The sequence below is a fragment of the Dipodomys spectabilis genome, unplaced genomic scaffold (genome assembly GCF_019054845.1).
Source record: "Dipodomys spectabilis isolate Male_0828 unplaced genomic scaffold, ASM1905484v1 ptg000541l, whole genome shotgun sequence".
Classification (NCBI taxonomy): domain Eukaryota; kingdom Metazoa; phylum Chordata; class Mammalia; order Rodentia; family Heteromyidae; genus Dipodomys; species Dipodomys spectabilis.
The window spans coordinates 372,587-395,856 of NW_024871218.1; the positions used below are offsets into that span (position 1 = coordinate 372,587).

Genomic DNA, 23,270 nt, shown 5'->3' on the forward strand with positions numbered 1-23,270 from the left:
GGCGGGCGGGGCCGAGAGGCCGGTCCCGGGCTCCAGCGCCCAGGCGTCCCCGCGGAAGCGCTCTCCGTCGGAGCCTCCGGGCCCTCAGTCGGGCCTCCGCCTCCCGAGGAACCAGCACGCGTGCGTGCTCACGCGCAGGCGTGTGCGCACGCCAGCGGCGGATAGTTCATTTAGGCTGATGGGTGTTTGTGTGCCTGTGCGCGCGCACGCGCGACTTGGAGGCGCAGCTCCGCACGGGTGTTGCCCAGAACTCAGGCCGGTTGCCGGAGCTGGCCATCCGGCCGTCGGTCTGTCTGTCTGTCAGGGAGCGGCAGCTCACTTCTGGCCCTTTCGGCAGTTGAGTGGAGAGCCGGCTCCGCACCCCATCCTCAGGCCCAGCCTCCTGAATACCGTCCTTATTGTTGGCCTGTGGCCTTAGGGCTTCACCATCCCAGCCCAGGGCTGGGCGGGCGGCTCAGTGGTGGAGCGCTGGCCTTGAGCTGCGGAACTGAGGGACAGCGCCCAGGCCCCGAGTTCGAGACCGACGACCGACCACCCACAGTAAATAGAAGCACATGCCCAGGAAGGGCACAGCGAGGGGCGTCTGGCCGCGGTCGCCTGCAGGGCGCTCAGGCGCCCTCATTACTCTCTGGCCTGGCCGAGCCGGCAGTGAGCCTGAGTTCGAGGAGGACCGGAGGTGGACTGGCCGACCCCCGTGTGCCGCGACCGGGCTCGGTGCTGGCCCGGCCGCTACTCTCCTTGGAGTTTCCACTCCGACGTGTTTCCACCGAGCGTGCCCAGGCGGGGGCGGCCCGGGTCCGCACGGCCGCTCCTCCCGCGGGGGGGGAGCACCCCGGGTCCGCACGGCCGCTCCTCCCGCGGGGGGGGGAGCACCCCGGGTCCGCACGGCCGCTCCTCCCGCGGGGGGGGAGCACCCCGGGTCCGCACGGCCGCTCCTCCCGCGGGGGGGGAGCACCCCGGGTCCGCACGGCCGCTCCTCCCGCGGGGGGGGGAGCACCCCGGGTCCGCACGGCCGCTCTGCTCCTCCCGCGGGGGGGGGGGGGAGCACCCCGGGTCCGCACGGCCGCTCTGCTCCTCCCGCGGGGGGGGAGCACCCCGGGTCCGCACGGCCGCTCCTCCCGCGGGGGGGGAGCACCCCGGGTCCGCACGGCCGCTCTGCTCCTCCCGCGGGGGGGGAGCACCCCGGGTCCGCACGGCCGCTCCTCCCGCGGGGGGGGGGGGAGCACCCCGGGTCCGCACGGCCGCTCCTCCCGCGGGGGGGGGGAGCACCCCGGGTCCGCACGGCCGCTCCTCCCGCGGGGGGGGAGCACCCGGGTCCGCACGGCGGCCGGGGTCCAGGTGGCGGCCCCAGCCGGGTGGGCGTCCCGGGGCCAGTGCGCACTCGCTTGCACGCGAGTCTCCGCTGGCGTCGCGGGCTGGAGGACCCAACTTCCGTTTTCTGCCCGAGCTAAGCTGGCGGCCTTGGGGGCAGACGACGGGCGCAGGCGCGCAGTCGGACCCGGGGGCCTTCCGGCAGCGCTGGGCCGAGCTCCGGTTTGTGGTCAGGCGCGCGGCGGCCACTCGGTTGCCCTGGAGACGGGGTCCTTCGCGGCCCCGTGGCCCCGACTGGCCAATGGGAGGCCGCCCCGTGGCGGGGGCGGAGCCGGGCGTCGGCGCTCGGCTGGGTCCGGTCATGGAGGCGCCCGCCGCCGGCCTGCTGCTGCCGCTGCTCCTGTGGCTCGGGGCCTGGGCCCCGGCGCCGGGCGGCGCCTCGGAGGCCCCGCCGCTCGTCAACGAGGACGTGAGGCGCACGGTGGACCTGAGCAGCCACCTGGCCAAGGTCACGGCCGAGGTGGTCCTGGCGCACGCGGGCGGCGGCTCCGCGCCGCGCGCCGCCTCCTTCCTCCTGGCTCTGGAGCCGGAACTCGAGGCGCGGCTGGCGCACCTCGGGGTGCAGGTGGGTGCGCTCGGGGTGCGGGTGGGCCTCGGGGTGCAGGTGGGTGCGCTCGGGGTGCGGGTGGGCCTCGGGGTGCAGGTGGGCCTCGGGGTGCGGCTGGCGCACTTCGGGGTGCGGGTGGATGCGCTCGGGGTGCGGGTGGGCCTCGGGGTGCAGGTGGGTGCGCTCGGGGTGCGGGTGGGCCTCGGGGTGCGGGTGGGCTCGGGGTGCGGGTGGGCTTCGGGGTGCGGGTGGGCCTCGGGGTGCGGGTGGGCCTCGGGGTGCGGGTGGGCCTCGGGGTGCAGGTGGGTGCGCTCGGGGTGCGGGTGGGCCTCGGGGTGCAGGTGGGGGCGGGATCGGGGTGCGGGTGGGCCTCGGGGTGCGTGTGGGGGTGGGATCGGGGTGCGGGGGGGGCCGACGGGGAGCAGGCCTCGGAGCCGCCGGGGTCGGGGTGCCCTCCGCCTCGGACCGGGCCGCACGGCCCCGACGCGCACGTGGCTGCCCGGGTCCCTCGCGGGCGCGGCCTCTGGGCTGCAGCCGAGGGCTCTGGGGGTCCCCGGTCCCCGCCAGCCCAGCGACTTGAGGTTGCCCAGTGTAAAACGGCCGAGGCGAGCCCGGGGCGCCGCGCCCCTCCGCTGCCCCAAGGAAGGGGCCGGTGGATTCCGGGGGAGGCGTCGGGACCCCAGCGGTGCCCTTTTCGGGCCATTTGAGTGTCACATTTCTTGGGAGCACTCTATTCTGGATGTGGAGCTCTACAAAGGGGTAATAGAGATTGGATTTCTAAAGTGACCCCAATCCCTTTCATGCCTTGCCCTGGATGAAAACAGCTGTACTCAGATGCATCTGGGAAGAGTGGATCAGGCCTTATTTTACTTAGCTGAACCACCACCATCTTCGAATGCTTTGAGTGTTAAATCCCATTCTGTATGTGTGTCTGTGTTTCTGTGTGTCTGTCTCCCTTCCTGTCTCCTGGGGCTTGAAATCAGGGCCTGGGCACTGTCCCTGAGCTTTATTTTTGCTCAAGGCTAGCACTGTACCAGTTGAGCCACAGCACCACTTCCAGTTTTTTTTTTTTGTCAGTCGTGGGGCCTGAACTCTGGGCCTGGGCGCTATCCTTCAGCTCTTTAGTTCAAGGCTAGTGTTCTACCACTCGAGCCACAGCACCACTTCCGGCTTTTTTCTTTTTGCTTATTTGGTGCTAAGGAATCAAACCCAGGGCCTCATGCATGCAAGGCAAGCACTCTACCACTGAGCCACCTTCCCAGGCCCCCACCTTTTTTTTACAGGTAAGACCACTGGTGCATAGCTGGCAATGATTTTTTGTTGTAGAGAAAAAACTTAGAAACCAAAAAGTTTAAAGAATAACTCATTTTTTTTTTGCAATAGGTGAAGGGAGAAGATGAGGAAGAGAATAATCTGGAAGTACGAGAAACCAAAATCAAGGGTAAAAGGTAATCTGACAAACGACTGTGTAAGAGGAATCGCCAAGGCAGGACTGACCAGATATTTGGGATGGGGTAGAGTGAAGTATCAGAACATCCCTGAGATTTCTGCAGTTGGTTTGATATTAGTGCTATTAACAGTGGTAATATTAATCTGCATTCCAGAATTGGTTAGATGGTAGTGCTATGAACAAAGGAAGGGAATCAGGTCATGAAGGGTACTGGCTATGGGTAGTTATTGGAACTGACTGGTAAACATTCAGAAGCTGAATTCAGGGTGCTGGTGGTTCATGTTTGTAATCCTACCTACTGGGGAGTCTGAGCTCTGAGGATTGTGGTTCCAAGCCAGCCTGGGCAGGAAAGTCTGTGAGGCTCCAATTAAACTCCCAGAAAAATAGAAGTGGTGCTGTGACTCAAAGTGTTAAAGTTGCTAGCCTTGCGCAAAACTTAGGGACAATGCCCAGGCCTAGTTCAAGCCCCATGAGTGACCAAAAAAAACCCAAAACCAAAACACAAAGGTAGTACTGAGGTTTGAGCTAAGGTTGTCCTGCTCTGATTATTTGCTTGGTGGCGCTTTGCCACTTGAGCTATGCCTTAAGCCAGCTTTTTGCTGGTTATTTGGAGATGGTGTTATGGCCTCCTGCTGTTTAGAACTTCAACTCCATGCTGCATAAACAGAAAAGGCTGGAAGTTGCACTAGTGGTTCAAGTAGTAGAGTGCTAGCCTTCAGCAAAAGAAGCCCAGGGACAGCGCCCAGGACCTGAGTTCAAGTTCCAAGACTGACCAAAAAAATAAAAAAGTGATCTTTTAAAGGTAGTCATCTTTAGCTGAGCCCTGGTGGCTCATGCCTGTAATCCTAGTTACACAGGAGGCTGAGATCTAAGGATCTCCATTCAAAGCCAGTCCAGGCAGGAAATTGCCCATGAGACTCTTATCTCCAATAAACCACCAGAAAACTGGGAGTGGTGCTGTGGCTCAAGTGGTAGAGCGCTCGCCTTGAGCTGAAGAGCTGAGGGACAGTGCCCAGGCCCAGAGTTTGGGCCCCAAGACTGACAAAAAAAAAACACATCATTTTTGTTTTGGGTCTAGAATTTTTCTGTGACTTTGAGCTACAAGCTTGTTAACCTTTTTTTTTTTTTTTTGGTTGTGGGGCTTGAACTCTGGGCCTGGGCGCTGTCCCTTTACCACTTGAGCCACAGCCCCACTTCTGGTCTTTTCTGTTTATGTGGTGCTAAGCAATCGAACCCAGGGCCTCATGCATGCAAGGCAAGCGCTCTACCACTGAGCACCTTCCCAGCCCACTTGTTAACCTTTTAACCTAAACCTTTCTCAATTCTCTTGCTTCAGTGGAAGATTCTTCGTGGTCAAGCTCCCAGTTGCTCTGGATCCTGGGAGCAAGATTTCAGTCATCGTGGAAACAGTCTTCACCCATGTGCTTCAGCCCTATCCAACCCAGATAACACAGGCAGAGAAACAGTTTGTGGTTTTTGAGGGGAACCACTATTTCTACTCTCCCTACCCAACGAAGACCCAGACCACTCGCGTGAAGCTTGCTTCCCGAAACGTGGAGAGCTATACCAAGCTGGGGAACCCCATGCGCTCTGAAGACCTCCTGGATTATGGGCCTTTCAGAGATGTCCCTGCCTACAGTCAGGTGGGGCCAAATGGCGTCCTGCAGAGTGACTCTTGGCTGATAGCCTGGAGTGGCTTGGGGTGGGTGGACATTTGAAGTGGAGTGTGTCTCGAGGTCTCTTCTCTTGGAGCACAGTGGCTAACTGCATGTGGGGATGGGGGTTGAGGGTGGTGGAGGGATGAGATGGGAGCTGGGGTGGCAGTATCCCGGAGTGGCTGAGGGCCTTGGGGTGCTGCTAGGAGGGAGCAGTTCAGGCTTGAGACTTCGATATTGTAGACAGCTTCAAACATGAAGGTGTACTGGTATAACCAAGTCTGGTCACAGGAACTAGAGGTTTGGCTCAGTGGTAGAATGCTGGACTTGAGATTTAAAAAAGCCAAGCAAAAGCACAAAGTCTTGAGTTAAAGCCTCAGTGCAGGAACACAATGAAAATCTAGTGGCAGAATGAACTTGGGGAGGAGGGTGCTCTTTGACATTTTGTTCTCTGTGCTTCAAGGGTTTTCACAGAAGGGCATTAGGGCTATACAGTGGTTAGAGCTGCTGCTGCTAATGATGATTTTTCTTGTTGGTTGTGGGCCTGAACTCTGGGCCTGGGCGCTGTCCCTCAGCTCTTCAGCTCAAGGCTAACGCTCTACCCCTTGAGCCACAGCGCCACTTCCGGCTTTTTTTCTGCTTATGTGGTATTGAGGAATCGAACCTAGAGCCTCATGCATGCCAGGCAAGCGCTCTACCACGGAGCCACCTTCCCAGCTCATGCTGCTGATTTTTGCTGGTATCAAAAGATTTTTTTTCCCCCCCTAATAACCTCAAGGTAAAAGTGGCTTAGAAGTTAGGAAACTGATGCAAGTATAGATGTTAATTTTCTGGACCTAAGCGGGAGGCGGTACTTAACTATAAAATGATGGAGTTGGACCGCCCAAGTCAGAGCTGAATGTGCAGTATTACCACTTAGGGTTATGCTCTTTAGTAAGTAAGGGGGCTGCTAGGTCTGGGCCTCCATTTTGGTTTTATAATGGAAATAAAAATATTTCTTATTTTAGCTTATTTTGTGGGTGGCGTGAGATAATGCATTTAGGTTTATAAAAGAGGACCTGATACATGTATGTATGTTAGCTCTCTCTATATTAGCTCCATAAGTTTTAGCTGAAAAAGTTTGTGAATTCCAGTTAGAAAAAAGCAGTAATACTATGTATATGTGTGTATACACACACACACACACACACACACACACACACACACACACACACACACACACACACACACACACACACACACACACACACACACACACCACCTTTTCTAGTTTATAGTATGTCTTCATTGGAGCTTGTATTTCCTAGTCAAAGTTTTCCTTTATTTACAGTTTAAAATTGTACAGCCAGGGCTGGGAAGGTGGCTTAGTGGTAGAGTGAGTGCTTGCTTAGCATGCATGAAGCCCTGGGCTTGATTTCTCAGTACTCCATAAACAGAAAAAGCTGGAAGTGGTGCTGTGGCTCAAGTAGTAGAGGGCTAACCTTGAGCAAGAGCAGGTCAGGGACAGTGCCCAGGCCCTGGGTTCAAGCCCCAAGACTGGCAAAAAATGTACAGCCAGCTGGGCACTGTTGGCTAACGCCTGTAATCCTAGCTACTCAGGAAGCTGAGATCTTAGGATCACACTTCAAAGCCAGTGTAAGCAGGAAAGTCTGAGACTCTTCAATTAACAACACCAGAAAACAGGTTGTGTTTTAAAGTGGCAGAACACTAACCTTGATGTGAAAGAGCTCAGGGACAGCATCCTGGCCCTGAGTTCAAGCCCTACAACCTACAAAAAAACCTACAAAAATCACCCAACCCATCTGATATCATTACTGTAAGGTAAGTGAAGTATAGGTATATTGTTTTTTTCCCCCAGTTATGGGGCTTGAACTCTGGGCCTGGGCTCTGTCCCTCAGCTCTTCAGCTCAAGGGGAACTCTCTATCACTTGAGCCACAGCACCACTTCTGGCTTTCTGGTTAATTGGAGATAAGAGTCTCATGGACTTTCTTGTCCAGGCTGGCTTTGAACTGCAATTCTCAGATCTCAGCCTCCTGAGTATCTAGGATTACAGGCGTGAGCCACTGGTGCCTGGCTTATATTCAATTTTTTTTTTTTTTGAGTCCGGTCGTGGGGGCCTGAACTCTGGGCCTGGGCGCTGTCCCTCAGCTCTTCAGCTCAAGGCTAGCGCTCTACCACTTGAGCCACAGCGCCACTTCCGGCTTTCTTCTTATGTGGTGCTGAGGAATCGAACCCAGGGCCTCGAGCATGCAAGGCAAGCACTCTACCACTGAGCCACCTTCCCAGCCCCCTTATATTCAATTTTTTAAATACAAAAGATATGTTAGGCTTTAAAAAAATTTGTGTATTCTGTCTTTTCAAATGAACATTTATTTCCACATTAGCAAAAGGATCTAGTGTATGTCATTAAGAAATGGTGCACATACACACTAGAGCACACTAGAGGACTGGTTCAAGTGGTAGAGTTCCAGCCATGAACAGGTTGAATGTAAGCTTCTTGAGTTCAAACTTTAGAATTGGCCAAAAAAAAAAAAAAAAAAATATATATATATATATATATATATATATATATGTATATATATATATATATATATGTATATATATATATATATGTATATATATATATGTATATATATATATATATACATATATATATATATACATATATATATATATATGTATATATATATGTATATATATATATATATATATATTTATTGCATATAGCCAAGTATAGTGGCACACGTGTGTAATTCCAGCCGTACTTGGGAGATGGCATAAAGATCAAGATTGCAAGTTTGAAACAGCATGGGCTACTGTATGGCAAGATCTTGGCTCAGAAAAAAAAGTTAGCGATTTCATATTTACTATTGTGTTGATGTGTGTAGACTGTCTCCTGCAAATGTGATTGTAGACTAGTGTTGAAAACTATTTCTCAGAACTTTGAGGTGCTTGTTTCTCCTTCTCCCTAGGATGCCTTTAAGGTGCACTATGAGAACAACAGCCCTTTCCTGACCATCACCAGCATGACCCGTGTCATCGAGGTCTCCCACTGGGGTAATATTGCCGTGGAAGAGAACGTGGATTTGAAGCACACTGGGGCTGTGCTCAAAGGGCCTTTCTCTCGCTACGACTACCAGAGGCAGCCAGACAGCGGGATATCTTCCATTCGCTCTTTTAAGGTGTGTGGCATTCAAGTTTGACACTGTGAGTACTGACTTCATCAGTCTTCCCTCTCTTGCTTTTTGAAAGTAGCAAAAAGTAGATAGTTTGGGAATTAATCAATTGTCAAGTAATTGAGTGAAGAACTTAGACAAGTAGACAGTTTGCTTATTTCTTCATTGTCAGTTGTGGGGCTTGAACATAGGGCCTACGTGCTGTCTGTCCAGAGCTCTTTTGCTGAAGCCTGGCGCTTTACCACTTTGAGCCACAGTGTCACTTCCAGTTTTCTGGTGGTTAATTAGAGATAAGAGTCTCATGAATTTTCCTGCATGGGCTGGTTTTAAATCGCATTCCTCAGATCTCAACTTCCTGAATAGCTAGGATTACAGGCGTAAGCCACTGGCGCCTGACTTATTATTTTTTATTCTTTTTGGCTGGTCTATAAGTGGAATATGGCAATGTCTTTGTACTCACTCGATCTTTCTGCCTCTGCCTCCCATGTGCTGGGATTATGAGTAATGTGTACCACATTGTCTGGAATGTAGCCTTGGCTGTCCTGGTACTCCATCCAACTGCTTCTGCTTCCCTCCCACGTGATGAGATTATGGATGATGTGTATCATTGTGTCTGGCTCTAGACCATAATTTTTGTTTGGACTTCTTTTTTCACTGCCAGTCCTGGGCTTGAACTCAGGGCCTGGGCACTCACTGTCCCTTAGCTTTTACTCATGGCTAGCGCTCTACCAATTGAGCCACAGGGCCACTTCGGGCTTTTTCTGTGTATGTGGAACTGAGGAATTGAATCCAGGGCTTCATGCATGTTAGGCAAGCACTACCACTGAGTCACCTTCCCAGCCCTGTGTTTTTTTTTTTGTCCCTTCTTTTTGGAACTGGGAATGGAACCCAGATTGTTGGTACTTGCTAGGTAAGTGCTTTGCCACTGAGCTATGTGTCCCAGCCCCAAACCATGGGTTTGAAAGGAAAAATAGTACCACCACTCAAACAGTATTGTTGACTTGTTTTTTTGTCGGTTGTGGGGCTTGAACTCTGGGCCTAGGCACTGTCCCTGTGCTCTTCAGCTCAAGGTGAGTGCTCTACCTCGAGCCACAGTGCCACTTCTGATTTTCTAGTGGTTTATTGGAGATAAGAGTCTCAGGAACTTTCCTGCCTGGGCTGGCTTTGAACTGTGATCCTCAGATCTCAGCTTCTTGAGTAGCTAGTATGACAGGAGTGAGCCACTGGCGCCCGGCAACATTTTTGCTTTTTCAGTTTAAAAAAAATTAAGTTACTTGTATAGTTCTGTGTCTTTTTTTTGTCTTAAAAGGAAATTTTTTTTTTTCTGGGATGAAGCCCAAGGCTTTGAGCATGTCAGTCAGGTTAACTGTGTTATATTCTTAACCCAGTATTAAATATCTTCATGTTCTTCTCTATTGTAGAAGGGCTTAAAGTGTGAACAGAGTTATGTATTTCATCCTTCCCTCATGACCTGACCAAGTATTAGAAATCTTTTTTTTTTTTTTTTGGCAGTCTGGGGCCACGACTAAAAAAAAAAGCCTTACTCTACCTAGTAATTTGATGTAAGTTCTTCCAGCTTTAAGTTCTTTTCTTGCATAGTCACTTGTAGGATTGTTTTTACCTCTACTAAGCTTAGTTCACAAGGGCGTTTGCAAGGATTAATTATTTACTATATAGAGGATTCTTGTCTACTTAGCATTCTTGATTGAGTTAGATGTGACTATTAGAAATTTTAAAGCCATAGGAGTAAAGTTAGATGAAGGGATAATGAAGATGTTGCAGTCTTGTGCCTCTGAGGTCAACTCCATGGAGGTGCCTGCAGCTTCTTGAAGCCGTGTCCACTTCCTTGCAGACCATCCTCCCTGCTGCTGCCCAGGACGTTTATTACCGGGATGAGATTGGCAATGTTTCCACCAGCCACCTTCTCATTTTGGACGACTCTGTGGAGATGGAGATCAGGCCTCGATTCCCTCTCTTTGGCGGGTGGAAGACACATTACATGGTTGGCTACAACCTCCCAAGCTATGAGTACCTCTATAATTTGGGTGAGTCTGTATGCAGTGAGAGAATAGGAGAGGCTTTCTGTCTTCTATTCCCCTCCCTCCCTTGTGGCTTCCTCTTTCCCAGCACACCAGCCCTTCCAGTGTCAGTAGTATTCACTTGTATTCTTGGGAATGCTAATACGTCAGGAGCCAACTCTGCTGTACAAATTACTGTTGTAAAAGTAATGCATCTGTACACTAATGGGTTCATACACTAGTGGAAATTCTCTACTATCAGAGAAAGCTGGTTAAATTTATAAATAGTTTCTTTTTTTGTCAGTCGGGCTTGAACTCTGGGCTTGGGTGCTGTCCCTCAGCTCTTCAGTGCAAGTCAAGCACTCTACTGCTTGAGCCACATCATGTTTCCGGTTTTCTGAGTGGTTTATTGGCCATAAGAGTCTCATGGTCTTTCCTGCCTGGGCTTGCTTTGAACCAGGATCCTCAGATCTCAGCCTCCTGAGTAGCTAGGATTACAGGCGTGAGCCATACAGCCACCTGGAGATAATAGTGACACTGTGGCTCAAGTGGTAGAGTGTTCGCCTTGAGCTGAAGAGCTGAGGGACACCACCCAGGCCCAGAGTTCAAGCCCCACAACTACCACCACGAACAACAAAAAAGACAGTGTTTTGCTGGGCCCCGGTGGCTCATGCCTATAATCCTAGCTACTTAAGAAGCCGAGATCTGAGGATCATAGTTCAAAGCCAGCCCGGGCAAGAAAGTGGCTCAAGTGGTAGAGCACTTGTTTTGAGCTGAAGAGCTGAGGGACAGCACCCAGGCCCAGAGTAAAAACCCTATGACTGACCGAAAATAAATAAGCCAGGCACTGGTGGCTCATGCCTGTAATCCTAGCTACTCAGGAAGCTGAGATCTGAGGCTAGAGGTTCAAAGCCAGTCCGGGCAGGAAAGTCCATGAGACTCTTATCTCCAATAAAAACCACTAGTAAACTGGAAGTGGCACTGTGGCTCAAGCAGTAGAGCACTTGCCTTGAGCTGAAGAGCTGAGGGAGAGCACCCAGGCCCAGACTTCAAGCCCCACTACCTACAAAAAAAGTCTTATGGACTTTCCTGCCTGGGCTGGCTTTGAACCCCGATCCTCAGATCTCCGCCTCCTGAGTAGCTAGGATTATAGGTGTAAGCCATTGGTGCCTGGCTCAGTCTCTTCTTTCTTGATGTCTTGTGGAAAGATATTTCTGATTCAATTGTGTAATTTCGGCTACAGATCTTTTTTTTTGGGGGGGGGGGGGGGACGGTGCAGTGGTGGGGCCTGAACTCTGGGCCTGGGCGCTGTCCCTCAGCTCTTCAGCTCAAGGCTAGCGCTCTACCACTTGAGCCACAGCGCCACTTCCGGCTTTTTTCTTTTTGCCTATGTGGTGCTGAGGAATCAAACCCAGGGCCTCATGCATGCAAGGCAAGCGCTCTACCACTGAACCACCTTCCCAGCCCCATATCTTAAATTTAGTTTTCAAGAAACTAGTTTCTTCTAGTGGACAATGGTATTTTAAGACCATAATCTATGAGACTGGGTCTGGTGGTAATTACTCAGAAGGTTGAGGTGAGAATGTGATTAACCTAGAAAAAGCTGGTTACATAACATCCCAGCTCCATAGGAAGCATAAGTGGGGTCATGGTCAGTACTGTCTTGGAGACATGGTCAGAAAAATGGAAAATAACAGAGGCAAAAAGGTCTTAGAATATGGCTCAAGTAGTAGAGCCCATGCCTAAGGCGCACAGGCCTTGCGTTTTGTTGTTGTTGTTGTTGTTTGTTTGTGTGGGTCTTGAACTCTGGGCCTGGGCGCTGTCCCTCAGCTCCTCAGCTCAAGGCTAGCGCTCTACCACTTGAGCCACAGCACCACTTCCAGTTTTTTTCTAGTAGTTTATTGGAGGTAAGTAGTCTCACAGACTTCCTTGCTTGGGCTGGCTTTGAGCTGTGATCTTAGGATTACAGGCACGAGTCACCAGCACTCAGCTAGGCCTTGTGTTCTTTAAACCCCAGCACTGTCAAACACACACACGCACACACATACGCACATGCACGCACACACACGCACACACGCACACACACGCACGCACGAAAACAGTAATAGGAGAATTGGGAATTGTTGCTTTGAGGCTGTGCTGGTTTATTTCATGTATGAAAGATGTGTGTATTACAGTTGACATTTTGTTGGTATGTTACATTTAATTCTGTGTTGGAAATCTGGATCTGGAGGGTATCAGATGGCAGAATTCAACATTTCAGTCAAGTCACTTGGTTTACCACACAACTCAACAGATAAAAAACAATCCTCCTTTCCCCATCTTACCTGCTTGGGCTATGGGAGCATTGTTGAAGCAAATAGGTGTTATGCAGCATATTTCCCTTTAATTCTGTTACAGTTCTCCAGTTCACAGAATCCTGTCTGTCTGTGTGTGTGTGCACACATTCATACCAATACTAGGGAGTGAACTCAATACCTGAGTGCTAGTTTTTCACTGTTAGCCTTTTGCTAGTTAATTGGAAATAAGAGTGTCAGACTTAGCTGCCCGGGTTGGCTTTGAGCCACGATCCTGATCCTCGTGTCTCAGCCTCCTAAGTAGCAAGGATATGGGTGTGCGCCATCGCCTGGATCCGGTCGCTGACCCATTCTCTGTTCTCATGGCTGTCTGTATCTGCCTGACTCCTCAGGTGACCAGTATGCACTGAAGATGAGGTTTGTGGACCATGTGTTTGACGAGCAAGTAATAGATTCTCTGACCGTGAAGATCATTTTGCCTGAGGGGGCCAAGTGAGTATGCCGGTCTCCGTGCATTCCGTGGGTCTGAGTAGATACTTATCGAAGCTTTGACTGAAGCTTGAAAAGTTAAGCTCAAAGGAAGGCATGAGGTTTATTTATAAAACTTTCGGAGTAGGGTAAGGGGAGGACATGCAGTGAGGGGGAGGGAGATGGGATGGTAAGGAGAAACAGGAGGAGGAGCCAACAGTGCTTGATAAGAAATGTACTCATTGGGCTGGGAAGGTGGCTCAGTGGTAGAGCGCTTGCCTTGCATGCATGAGGCCCTGGGTTCCATTCCTCAGCACCACATAAGCAAAAAGAAAAAATGTACTCATTACCTTGCTCATGTAATTGTAACCCTTCTGTACGGTATTTTCACAATAAAAAGCTTATTAATTAAAAACTTGTAAAGAGAGCTCTGTCCAGCAGAAGGAAGTTCTTGAGGCTAGGATGGCGGGGTGTGCATTTTGCTGTGCGGACAGAGCAGAGTGGCGCGCCCTTCGTCTTGGGCTCTTGAGGTGGCTCAGCAGGGGCCTCCCTCGTCCCAGCGGGCACCTGGGCAGAGGAGAGCCACAGGTGTGCTCTTAGCAGCCTCTCTCTCGTGTGGGGAGTGTTGGTGCTCCTGAGGCTCTGTGGAGGTGGGCCCTGGGCTGGGGCTGGGCGCGGTCTCCTCAGGGCTGGAGGGCAAGGGTGGTGAGTGGCGCATGAGCTTCGCTGTCCCTGGCCCCAGCTCTGAGGCCATGCTTCTGTGGGCGTGTTGTGTCTGAGGCCACGGGGTGTCCTTCCTTTCTGTCTCCAGGAACATCCAAGTGGACAGCCCCTACGAGATCAGCCGGGCCCCGGACGAGCTGCACTACACCTACCTCGACACCTTTGGCCGCCCCGTGATCGTGGCCTACAAGAAGAACCTTGTGGAACAGCACATTCAGGACATTGTGGTGCGTGGCCGAGCCGCTCTGCCAAAAGGCAGTGCGTCTGCAGCTGCCGACTGACCCGTCTCTGCCTTTGGGCTGCCACTGGGTCAGGGTGAAGAGTGAGCCAGGCTGGGGGCGGGTCTGTGCACCTAGGTCCTGGTGTCCCTGTGGCCCTGACTCTGCCTGTCTCCCCGTCTCCCCCAGATCCACTACACCTTCAACAAGGTGCTGATGCTGCAGGAGCCCCTGCTGGTGGTCGCTGCCTTCTACATCCTGTTCTTCACCGTCATTGTCTATGTGCGCCTGGACTTCTCCATCACCAAGGTGACCTTCACAGCCGAGAGCAGCCCCCTTCTGTTGCCAGACACTCCCCTCTCTGCGAACGTTTACCGCGCAGATACTTTGTATGTGTGGAGTTGGGTAAAGCCAGGGCTTGGTGTTTGGTCTCAGCCTTCCCAGTTCTCTCTTGACGCTGTGGTTTCCAGTGCACTGGGTGAAGTCCCTGTCTGGTTTCAGTTCTGGAAGCCCGCGTGGCGGCGTGGGTGTGGATGGGTTGGTGGTGGTTACGCAGCCCCCTGCTTCTTGGTAGGTGGGGTGAGCACTTCCTTGGCCGCCTTGCCAGCCCCCTCTACTGACAGATACCTGTAGACCTCTCTGGCTGCACACATGACATAGTATTTTTTTTTAATTTCTAGAATAAGCAGATGCTTTTTTATTTCTTTAAACTTTTTTTTTTTTTTTTAATACACATACTGGAAGTCATCTGTAACAGTTTCCTTACTTTTTTGGGGGTGGCATCCTGGGGTTTGAACTCAAGGCCTGGGCCTTGTCTTTTTCACTCAAAGCTGATGCTCTGCTGTTTGAGCCATAGCTCAACTTTTGGCTTTTGGGTGATTAGTTGGAGATAAGAGTCTTACGGACTTTCCTACCTAGGCTAGCTTTGAACCACTGTCCTCAGGTCTTAGCTCCTTAACAGCTGTTACAGACAGCCACAGATGCTTGGTTTGCACTTTTTTTTTTGGTGCCAGTCCTGGAGCTTGAACTCAGGGCCTGGGCGCTGTCCCTGAGCTTCAGGCCACGTCTGGCCTTTTCTGCTTATGTGGTACTGAGGAATCAAACCCAGGGCTTCATCTTGCTAGGCGAGCACTCTACCACTGAGCCACATTCCCAGCTTCCACTCGAAGGCTTTAAGAAGGAACGTGTAATAGGAAGCCTCCTTCAAGCCCTCAGCTAGTGCTGAAGCCTCTTCTCAGCACTTTCCATATCTGTTCACCGTATGCTCTCATGTTACTGTCCTGGCTCAACTTGGTGAGCCCTGTGGGCTGCTTCATCTGTTTGTTCCCTGTCATGCCCATTGCTGCGCGTCGTCCTGACTGTCAGCATGGGTTTGATAGTTCTACAATGGGGGCTTCCGGGTGTCCTGGGAGGTGTTCTGCAGTGGGCTCAAATTTGAGCACCGTCAGACATGGCACCCCTTCCCTCCTCTAGGATCCAGCTGCGGAGGCCAGGATGAAGGTGGCTTGCATCACAGAGCAGGTTTTGACCCTGGTCAACAAGAGGATAGGCCTCTATCGTCACTTTGACGAGACCATCAATAGGTACAAACAGTCTCGGGATGTCTCCACCCTCAACAGTGGCAAGAAGAGCCTAGAGACTGAGCACAAGGCTGTGACCAGCGAGATCGCAGTCCTGCAGTCCAGACTGAAGACAGAGGGCTCTGACCTGTGTGACAGGGTGAGTGTTTGCATTGTGGCCTCTTCTCAGTCAGCCTCCAGCCAGGTGGCCTGCTGGGTGAGCCTGCTCAGGCACGGTTTGTGAGGCACTGCACCTGGGCACAGGAAGTTCCAGGTCCTGGTGGGGGGCTGGGTTTCCTCTGGGCTCCAGTCTGCCTTGGCCCTCTACAGAGTGTGGGTGCATCTCAGTGCCACGGTGGCCTTGCCTGCAGTCCTGTTACTTGGGAAGCTGTGGTGGGAGGATTTAGAGTTCAAGACCAGACTTAGCTAAAGGGTAAAAACGACATCAGAAAAAGAACTCAAGCCAGGCGCCGGTGGCTCACGCCTGTCATCCTAGCTACACAGGAGGCTGAGATATGAGGTTCATGGTTCAAAGCCAGCCAAGGCAGGAAAGTCCATGAGACTCTTATCTCCAATAAGCTACTCAGAAGATGTTAGAAGTGCTGTGGCTCAAGTGATAGAGCACTCACTGTGAGCAAAAGAAGTTCGGGAATAGCACCCAGGCCCAATGTTCAAGCCCTAGCACTGGCAAAAAAAACAAATGCAGGCTCTGCTTCCAACTCTGACTTTGGGGATGTTACTTGACCTCTGGGTCAAGCTACAGGGAAGTAGCTCTGTGAGTAAGTGCCTTGCACAGGGACTGGCATGCGGTGCAAGTGTCCTCACCTCCAGCACCGCTCAGAGCTGTCCCTCACAGTCCCTGACTGCGTCCTATTCATACTCTTTGGGCATTAGTGTATGTATATCCTCCACACGAGGACCGTGCCTGGGTGTGTGTGAGCTGGGCCTGGGCTGCGTACCGTGCTCACTCCAGTCCTCTGCCACATGCACTGTTGGTAATGGCTGGCCCTAACCCCACACCAGCCATTGGTCTACTGCCTAACTGCATCCTGGATTAGCAGGCAGAGCAGAGATGCTCACCCTCACCTGGGTACCAGGGCATCATGCCAGGTGGTTCCACGGTGCTTGCCCTTAGTCCTCAGTTTTCTGCAGATGAGGCCAGGGGTGGCAAGTGGCTGGCCGTGAGGTCAGCGCTCAGAGGGGCAGGACCCAGAGTCCCTCCCGGCCGGCCGGCCCCTCTGTGGCTGCTGCTGTGACTGGCTTTGGGCCGCGGCTGCCTTGAGTCGGCGGGAGGCCTGTTCTCAGTGCCCCCACTCTCTTGGCCAGGTGAGTGAAATGCAGAAGCTGGATGTGCAGGTCAAGGAGCTGGTGCTGAAGTCGGCAGTGGAGGCCGAGCGGCTGGTGGCTGGCAAGCTCAAGAAAGACACCTACATCGAGAACGAGAGGCTCATCTCAGGGAAGCGCCAGGAGCTGGTCACCAAGATCGACCACATCCTCGATGCGCTGTAGCCCTGTGTCCAGGGCCCTGTGCCTGCACTCGAGAGCAGAGGGTAGGTGGAGGGAGGCGGCGCAGCAGCCCGGAGGCCGGGCCCTGCCTGCCTTCCTGGGTGTGAGCTTAGAGAACTCCACCGCCAAACACCACCGTGTTTTGAACAAAGGCGTTTCAGCAGTCCGTGTTTTCCCCCTTCTTCATCTTGTAGTCCTTCTAACTTTTGATGTTTGGTTATTTTGTGAGTGTATACATTTTGTTTTATTTTCAAAGCACGTGTGACCAAATGAAAATAAATGCTTTCCTAGTACTTTCCATCCAGTGAGTGGTGGATTGTTCCTCAGCGCAAGTTTAGCAGTTATACCGGAACAGATCCATCCCAACATGGGTCTTCCAGGCGTGCATCAGAGCTTGCTTGGGGGAGATGCAGACCAGCCTGCCGGAGCTCAGGCTCCAGTGGGACGAGGCTTGGCCTGGTTGGAATGGAGAGACTGGCGCACACCACGGGAGGGCACTGCAGCTCCAGCCCAGGCAAGGCTGCTGTGTCCCCGGCAGAGGACGCACGGTGGGAGGAGAGCTGGGGGGCCGACAGGGCCTGGGTGCGCCTAGAGGGGGCAGGGTGCCTACCTTTCCCAGCCCCTCCCATGGGGAAGCCTGGGCCGGCCTTCCCCACTTCCAGAGGGGGCCTCGGGGTTCCCACGGCTCTGGGCTGTGCAATCCCGCTGTGGCCTCACACACCGTCTGGGCACAGGGCACTGCCTGTCCTGGTAGAGCCTGCTCTGGGGCCACAGCTTGGTCACGAAGGCATATAGGCCCCTGCGTGCTGTTCAGGCCTACGCCTGGACCTGCAGGCCCCAGCCTCCTGCCCTCCTGGGCCCCAGGCCATTGCCCTGGGAGCTTCCCTGTGCCCTGGGGGGCCCTGTGGAAGCCAGGCACCCTCCCTGTGGGTGCAGACACCTGTCCCTGTGGCACGGCCACTGTGGCCCCCACTTGATAAGGTGTGACCCGCAGTAGCCCGGGCCTGGCCTTTGCATGTCTCCAAGCCTTGGGGGGCAAGAGGGCAGGTGGAGCTGGACTTGGGGAGCTGCAGGCAGCCCAGCCTGCCTCAGGGGAGCGCAGGGCCGAAGAGGGCCTGGGGTCCTTTCCCCCCACAGGGCCTAAGAAGGCCTGGGGTCCTTTCCCCCCACAGGGCCTAAGAGGGCCTGGGGTCCTTTCCCCTCACAGGGCCTACAAGGGCCTGGGGTCACTTTCCTCTCCATTTGTCTTGGAGGCTGACATGGGAGAGAAACCCCAAGGACCGGCCACCTCACAGTTTCACCACAAGTATCCTGACCGGGGTGTCTGGTGCTGCGCTGATAGTGCAGGCCTGGCCGCAGCCCCGCCGGAAACCCACTCCCAGCAGTTGGGGGCTGCAGGTTGAGACAGGAAATGCCAGGGTGCACCCCAGGGCTCAGGGCTTCCAGAAAGGCTGCTGCCATTTTAAAGCTGGGCCAGATCCTGGCCTGGCTGTGAGGTCTGGCCACTGCCAGTCAGGAAGACCAGGTTTGGGGATTGGAGAAGCCCAGGGAGCTCAGACCAAGGGAGCTCAGACCAATCCAGTCGGCCAGGCCTTGGTAGGTTGATGCTGATCTGCGGGTGCCGCCCGCCTGTCGGTCCGCTCCGGTCCCTCGGCTGGTCTGGCAGGCCTCCCCGAGGCCCCACTGGACAGGGTCACGTGATGCTGCAGTGGAACAGAACCCCGTTCCTCCAGCACATCTTCACGTGGAGTTAGGTGCTGTTTTAGGCTCAGGGATGTGAAGGAGCAGGAGAGAGCACTAGAGGAGCTCGGTCTGCAGCGAGGGACCGTCGGGGACGGTGCGACCTCTGATCTGAGGGCCGTGGCCGGGCGCGTGGCTCCAGTGCTGCGTTCCTTCCAGAGTCCTTGGCCTCGCTTTTCTGCACCAAGTCCAGGTTCATGGCCTGTCCCCAGCTGCCTTGGCTCCCAGCCTCCTCTTCCCAGGCCTGGGTCCGGGAGCTGAGCTGGTAGGACCCCAGGCTGTGGCTGGGGCACCCACCGGGCCGCCTCTTCTGTGAGCACGTGTGCAATGAGGCGCTCTGACTCGACGCTGGCTTTCGGAGAGCAGGCCCTTTGCCTCTGAGGTTGGGCAACACACCCACCGCACCAGCACTACCCAGGGGGGCCAGCCGCAGGAGGCAGCCTCGGAACACGGCCAGGCCCGCGGGCGGTGGCAGCCAGCCCGGGCTGCGCCACAGACAGACCCTCTTCTCTCGGCCTCAAGTCTTGCTGTTGTGACGTGTCTGTGAGCCTTTGAGCACTGACCAAGTGATTCCAGGGGAAGAAGACATGCTGGCATTTCTCGGGGCTCTTCCTGGGTGGTGTCCCTGGGGCAGGGCGGGCCTTCCCTGTCCGTGTCCTGCATTGGCCAGGCGTGCACACAGCACGGGGCACAGCTATTCCAGGATGGTTGTGCACCCTTGCTGTGCACACACAGGTGAGCATACCTGAACACAACGGATGGGAAGGTTGCAGCATGCAGATGCCTTGAACTTAGAGCCTGTGCTGTCTGAGCTCCAATATGCTCAAGGTTAGAGCTCTATTACTTGAGCTACAGCACCACTTCAGGCTTTTTCTGCTTATGTGGTGCTGAGGAATCGAACCCAGGGCCTCATGCATGCAAGGCAAGCACTCTACCACCGAGCCAAGATGCTTATTGGAAATGGGTCTGTTCTAGAGATAGAAAGGGAGTGGGCAGAGTCCCTGCCAGAGGTGCTGGTAGGCGATAGTGATCAGGGCTTGTGCAGTGTGCAGACTCCGTGGGGAGCCTGCCAGCCTGAAGCGTGCAGCAGACCTGTGCTCTGCATCCTGCTCTTCTGCATTTCTCCTCCCGCAGGCTCCTACACACACACACACACACACACACACACACACGCACGTATAGATCCCAGAGCAGGGCAGGCCCGGGGCTGCTCGGGTCTCCGGTGTCCATCTACTTCCATGGTTCCACATCTCAGTGCCAGCTCCTGTCCTGGCCCAGACCTCCCTGGAGTGAAGAGGGTGGGCTTATGTAAGCTGTGTTTGAACGCTGGACAGACAGGTGTGGCCTCTCCCATTCACACCCCTCTATCCCCCCTCTCCCAGGGATCCCACTTCCATCTGGGGCCAGGACTGCAGGGCAAGAGTGGCCGTGGTTCCCGCAGCCAAGGAAGCAGTGTTGGAGGGGCTGCGGAGGGGGGCCTGGGGAGGGCGGAGGCTGTGGCCTGTGCCCCGACCCTGTGTGTGCCGTATCGTGTCTGTCCATGTGCACCGGTGTGTGGCACTGGGGCGTTGGGAAACTGGAGTCCTGATCCTGCCTAGGGGTGACTTGGAGGTAAATCTTCCATCCAGCTACAGAACAAATAATCCCAGTGTTCTAGAAAGATGTGTGCTAAGACTCATCAGTGAATGTGGGGTGATCCTAGAGCCCCTCACACCGGGAGCGACGGTGATGGCGTAGCTGGTCTGGGGAGGATGTCACGCGTGGCCACCACGCGACCCGAGGGACGCGGTTCCCGGGCACAGCCCATGGCCACACCCCGGCCAAGCCCAGGGGGACAGCGGCCTGCCCAAGGGCCTTTGCTTGGTGGTCTCAGTTGCTCTAACGGTGCCTGAGGCTGAGTGTCTGGTAAGGCATTTTCTTGGCTCAGGAGTCTGGTGGCTGGAAGCCCACCGGAAGCTACATGGCTCTGGCTCCCAGCCAAGGTTCTTGGCCGCGTTTCAACATGGCAGAGAAGCAGAAGTGGTTTTATTTTCTAACAACCTGGTCCTGTGAGACCAGTGTTACCCATGCACCAGGCGAAGCCAGAGACAAAACTACCTTCCGGGCCGGTCTCAGCCCCGGCAGGGGGCGCCCTGCCACCGGCTCCGCAGCAGGGCCCGCGGCTGGACGCTGGAGCGGCGGCCTGGGGTGCCTGAGCCGTTGGCTGCACATTCCTGCACGGTTTTCACCTTGGTCCTCCTCCTCCCTGGGGTGCTCTGCCCCGTCCTCCCTGCCTCTGCTGCCCTCCAACCGCGGCCCCCATGGGGAGAGTGCTCAGCCCCGTGCCCCCAGGTGACACGTGACCCCAGGTGACCTGCCCCAGGTGACACGTGACCCCAGGTGACCTGCCCCCAGGTGACACGTGACCCCAGGTGACCTGCCCCAGGTGACACGTGACCCCAGGTGACCTGCCCCAGGTGACATGTGACCCCAGGTGACCTGCCCCAGGTGACACGTGACCCCAGGTGACCTGCCCCAGGTGACCTGCCCCAGGTGACACGTGACCCCAGGTGACCTGCCCCAGGTGACATGTGACCCCAGGTGACCTGCCCCAGGTGACACGTGACCCCAGGTGACACGTGTCCCCAGGTGACCCGCCCCCAGGTGACACGTGACCCCATATGACCCGCCCCCAGGTGACATGTGACCCCAAGTGACCTGCCACAGGTGACCTGCCCCAGGTGACACATGTCCCCAAGTGACCTGACTCCAGGTGACCTGCCCCCAGGTGACATGTGACCCCAAGTGACACGTGACCCCAGGTGACCTGCCCCCAGGTGACCCGCCCCAGGTGACACATGTCCCCAGGTGACCTGACTCCAGGTGACACATGCCCCCAGGTGACATGTGACCCCAGGTGACCTGCCCCCAGGTGACACATGTCCCCAGGTGACCCGCCCCCAGGTGACCTGATTCCAGGTGACCTGCCCCCAGGTGACTTGATTCCAGGTGACCTGCCCCCAGGTGACCTGCCCCCAGGGGACATGTGTCCCCAGGTGACCTGCCCCCAGGTGACACGTGACCCAGGTGACACATGCCCACACAGGTGATGTGACCTCACAGGTGACATGACCTCACAGGTGACGTGACCTCACAGGTGACATGACCTCACAGGTGACGTGTGACCTCACAGGTGACGTGTGACCTCATGGGTGACGCGTGACCTCACGGGTGACGCGTGACCTCACGGGTGACGCGTGACCTCACGGGTGATGTGTGACCTCACGGGTGACGCGGGACCTCACGGGTGACATGTGACCTCACGGGTGACATGTGACCTCATGGGTGACGTGACCTCACAGGAGATGTGACCTCACAGGTGATTTGACCGCAGGTGACATGGGTTGTGTGTGTCGTTTGGTTCTGGAGTAGGACTTTGCTCAGTTGGTCAGTGTGGGTTTCAGTCAGTAACAGTGTGGCCAGCTTGGGAGCCAACAGGTACACGGTCCCAGGTCTGCAGGGCTCTGTGTGCCAGGTTCTGTCTGGCCAGCTGCCTTCCTCAGATGCAGGCACTGCCCATGCTGTCCTGCACCAGCCCGAATCCAAAGGGAGCTCTCTCCACAGAGCCACGGCCGCCTCTCCCTCACTCAGCGCTGTGTCCACGCACCACGCCGCCCCCAGCCACGGCCGCCTCTCCACCTCACAGCGCTGTGTCCACACTCCACGCCGCCCCCAGAGCCACGGCTGCCTCTCCCTCACACAGCGCTGTGTCCACGCTCCACACTGCCCCCAGCCACGGCCGCCTTTCCACCTCACACAGCGCTGTGTCCATGCTCCACACCGCCCCCAGCCACGGCCGCCTCTCCCTCACACAGCGCTGTGTCCACGCTCCACGCCACCCCCAGCCACGGCCTCCTCTCCACCTCACACAGCGCTGTGTCCACACTCCACGCCGCCCCCAGAGCCACGGCTGCCTCTCCCTCACACAGCGCTGTGTCCACACTCCACGCCGCCCCCAGAGCCACGGCCGCCTCTCCACCTCACACAGCGCTGTGTCCATGCTCCACGCCGCCCCCAGCCACGGCCGCCTCTCCCTCACACAGCGCTGTGTCCATGCTCCACGCCGCCCCCAGCCACGGCCGCCTCTCCACCTCACACAGCGCTGTGTCCACGCTCCACACTGCCCCCAGAGCCACGGCCGCCTCTCCACCTCACACAGCGCTGTGTCCACACTCCACGCTGCCCCCAGAGCCACGGCCACCTCTCCCTCACACAGCGCTGTGTCCACGCTCCACGCCACCCCCAGCCACGGCCGCCTCTCCACCTCACACAGCGCTGTGTCCATGCTCCACGCCACCCCAGAGCCACGGCCGCCTCTCCACCTCACACAGCGCTGTGTCCATGCTCCACGCTGCCCCCCCAGCCACGGCCGCCTCTCCCTCACACAGCGCTGTGTCCACACTCCACGCCGCCCCCAGAGCCACGGCCGCCTCTCCACCTCACACAGCGCTGTGTCCACGCTCCACGCCGCCCCCAGAGCCACGGCCGCCTCTCCACCTCAC

At 55.4% G+C, this 23,270-nt stretch overlaps 1 protein-coding gene across 1 annotated transcript; it reads left to right on the forward strand.

Moving 5' to 3' along the window:
- Window positions 1–1,650: 1,650 nt before the first annotated feature.
- On the forward strand, window positions 1,651–17,287 carry Rpn1 (ribophorin I). Its single transcript, XM_042670333.1, has 10 exons — window positions 1,651–1,936; window positions 3,302–3,366; window positions 4,705–5,011; window positions 7,997–8,206; window positions 10,053–10,245; window positions 12,908–13,007; window positions 13,795–13,933; window positions 14,114–14,233; window positions 15,398–15,643; window positions 16,810–17,287. The coding sequence occupies exons 1-10, from the start codon at window positions 1,673–1,675 to the stop codon at window positions 16,990–16,992; spliced, it is 1,827 nt and encodes a 608-aa protein (XP_042526267.1). The 5' UTR covers window positions 1,651–1,672; the 3' UTR covers window positions 16,993–17,287.
- Window positions 17,288–23,270: the final 5,983 nt, after the last annotated feature.

Coding starts and splice junctions, on each gene's coding strand:
- Rpn1 (XM_042670333.1), top strand. CDS start 1,673: ATGGAGGCGCCCGCCGCCGGCCTGCTGCTGCCGCTGCTCCTGTGGCTC. Junction 5,012..7,996: donor ATGTCCCTGCCTACAGTCAG/GTGGGGCCAAAT, acceptor CCTTCTCCCTAG/GATGCCTTTAAGGTGCACTA. Junction 10,246..12,907: donor TGAGTACCTCTATAATTTGG/GTGAGTCTGTAT, acceptor CTGACTCCTCAG/GTGACCAGTATGCACTGAAG.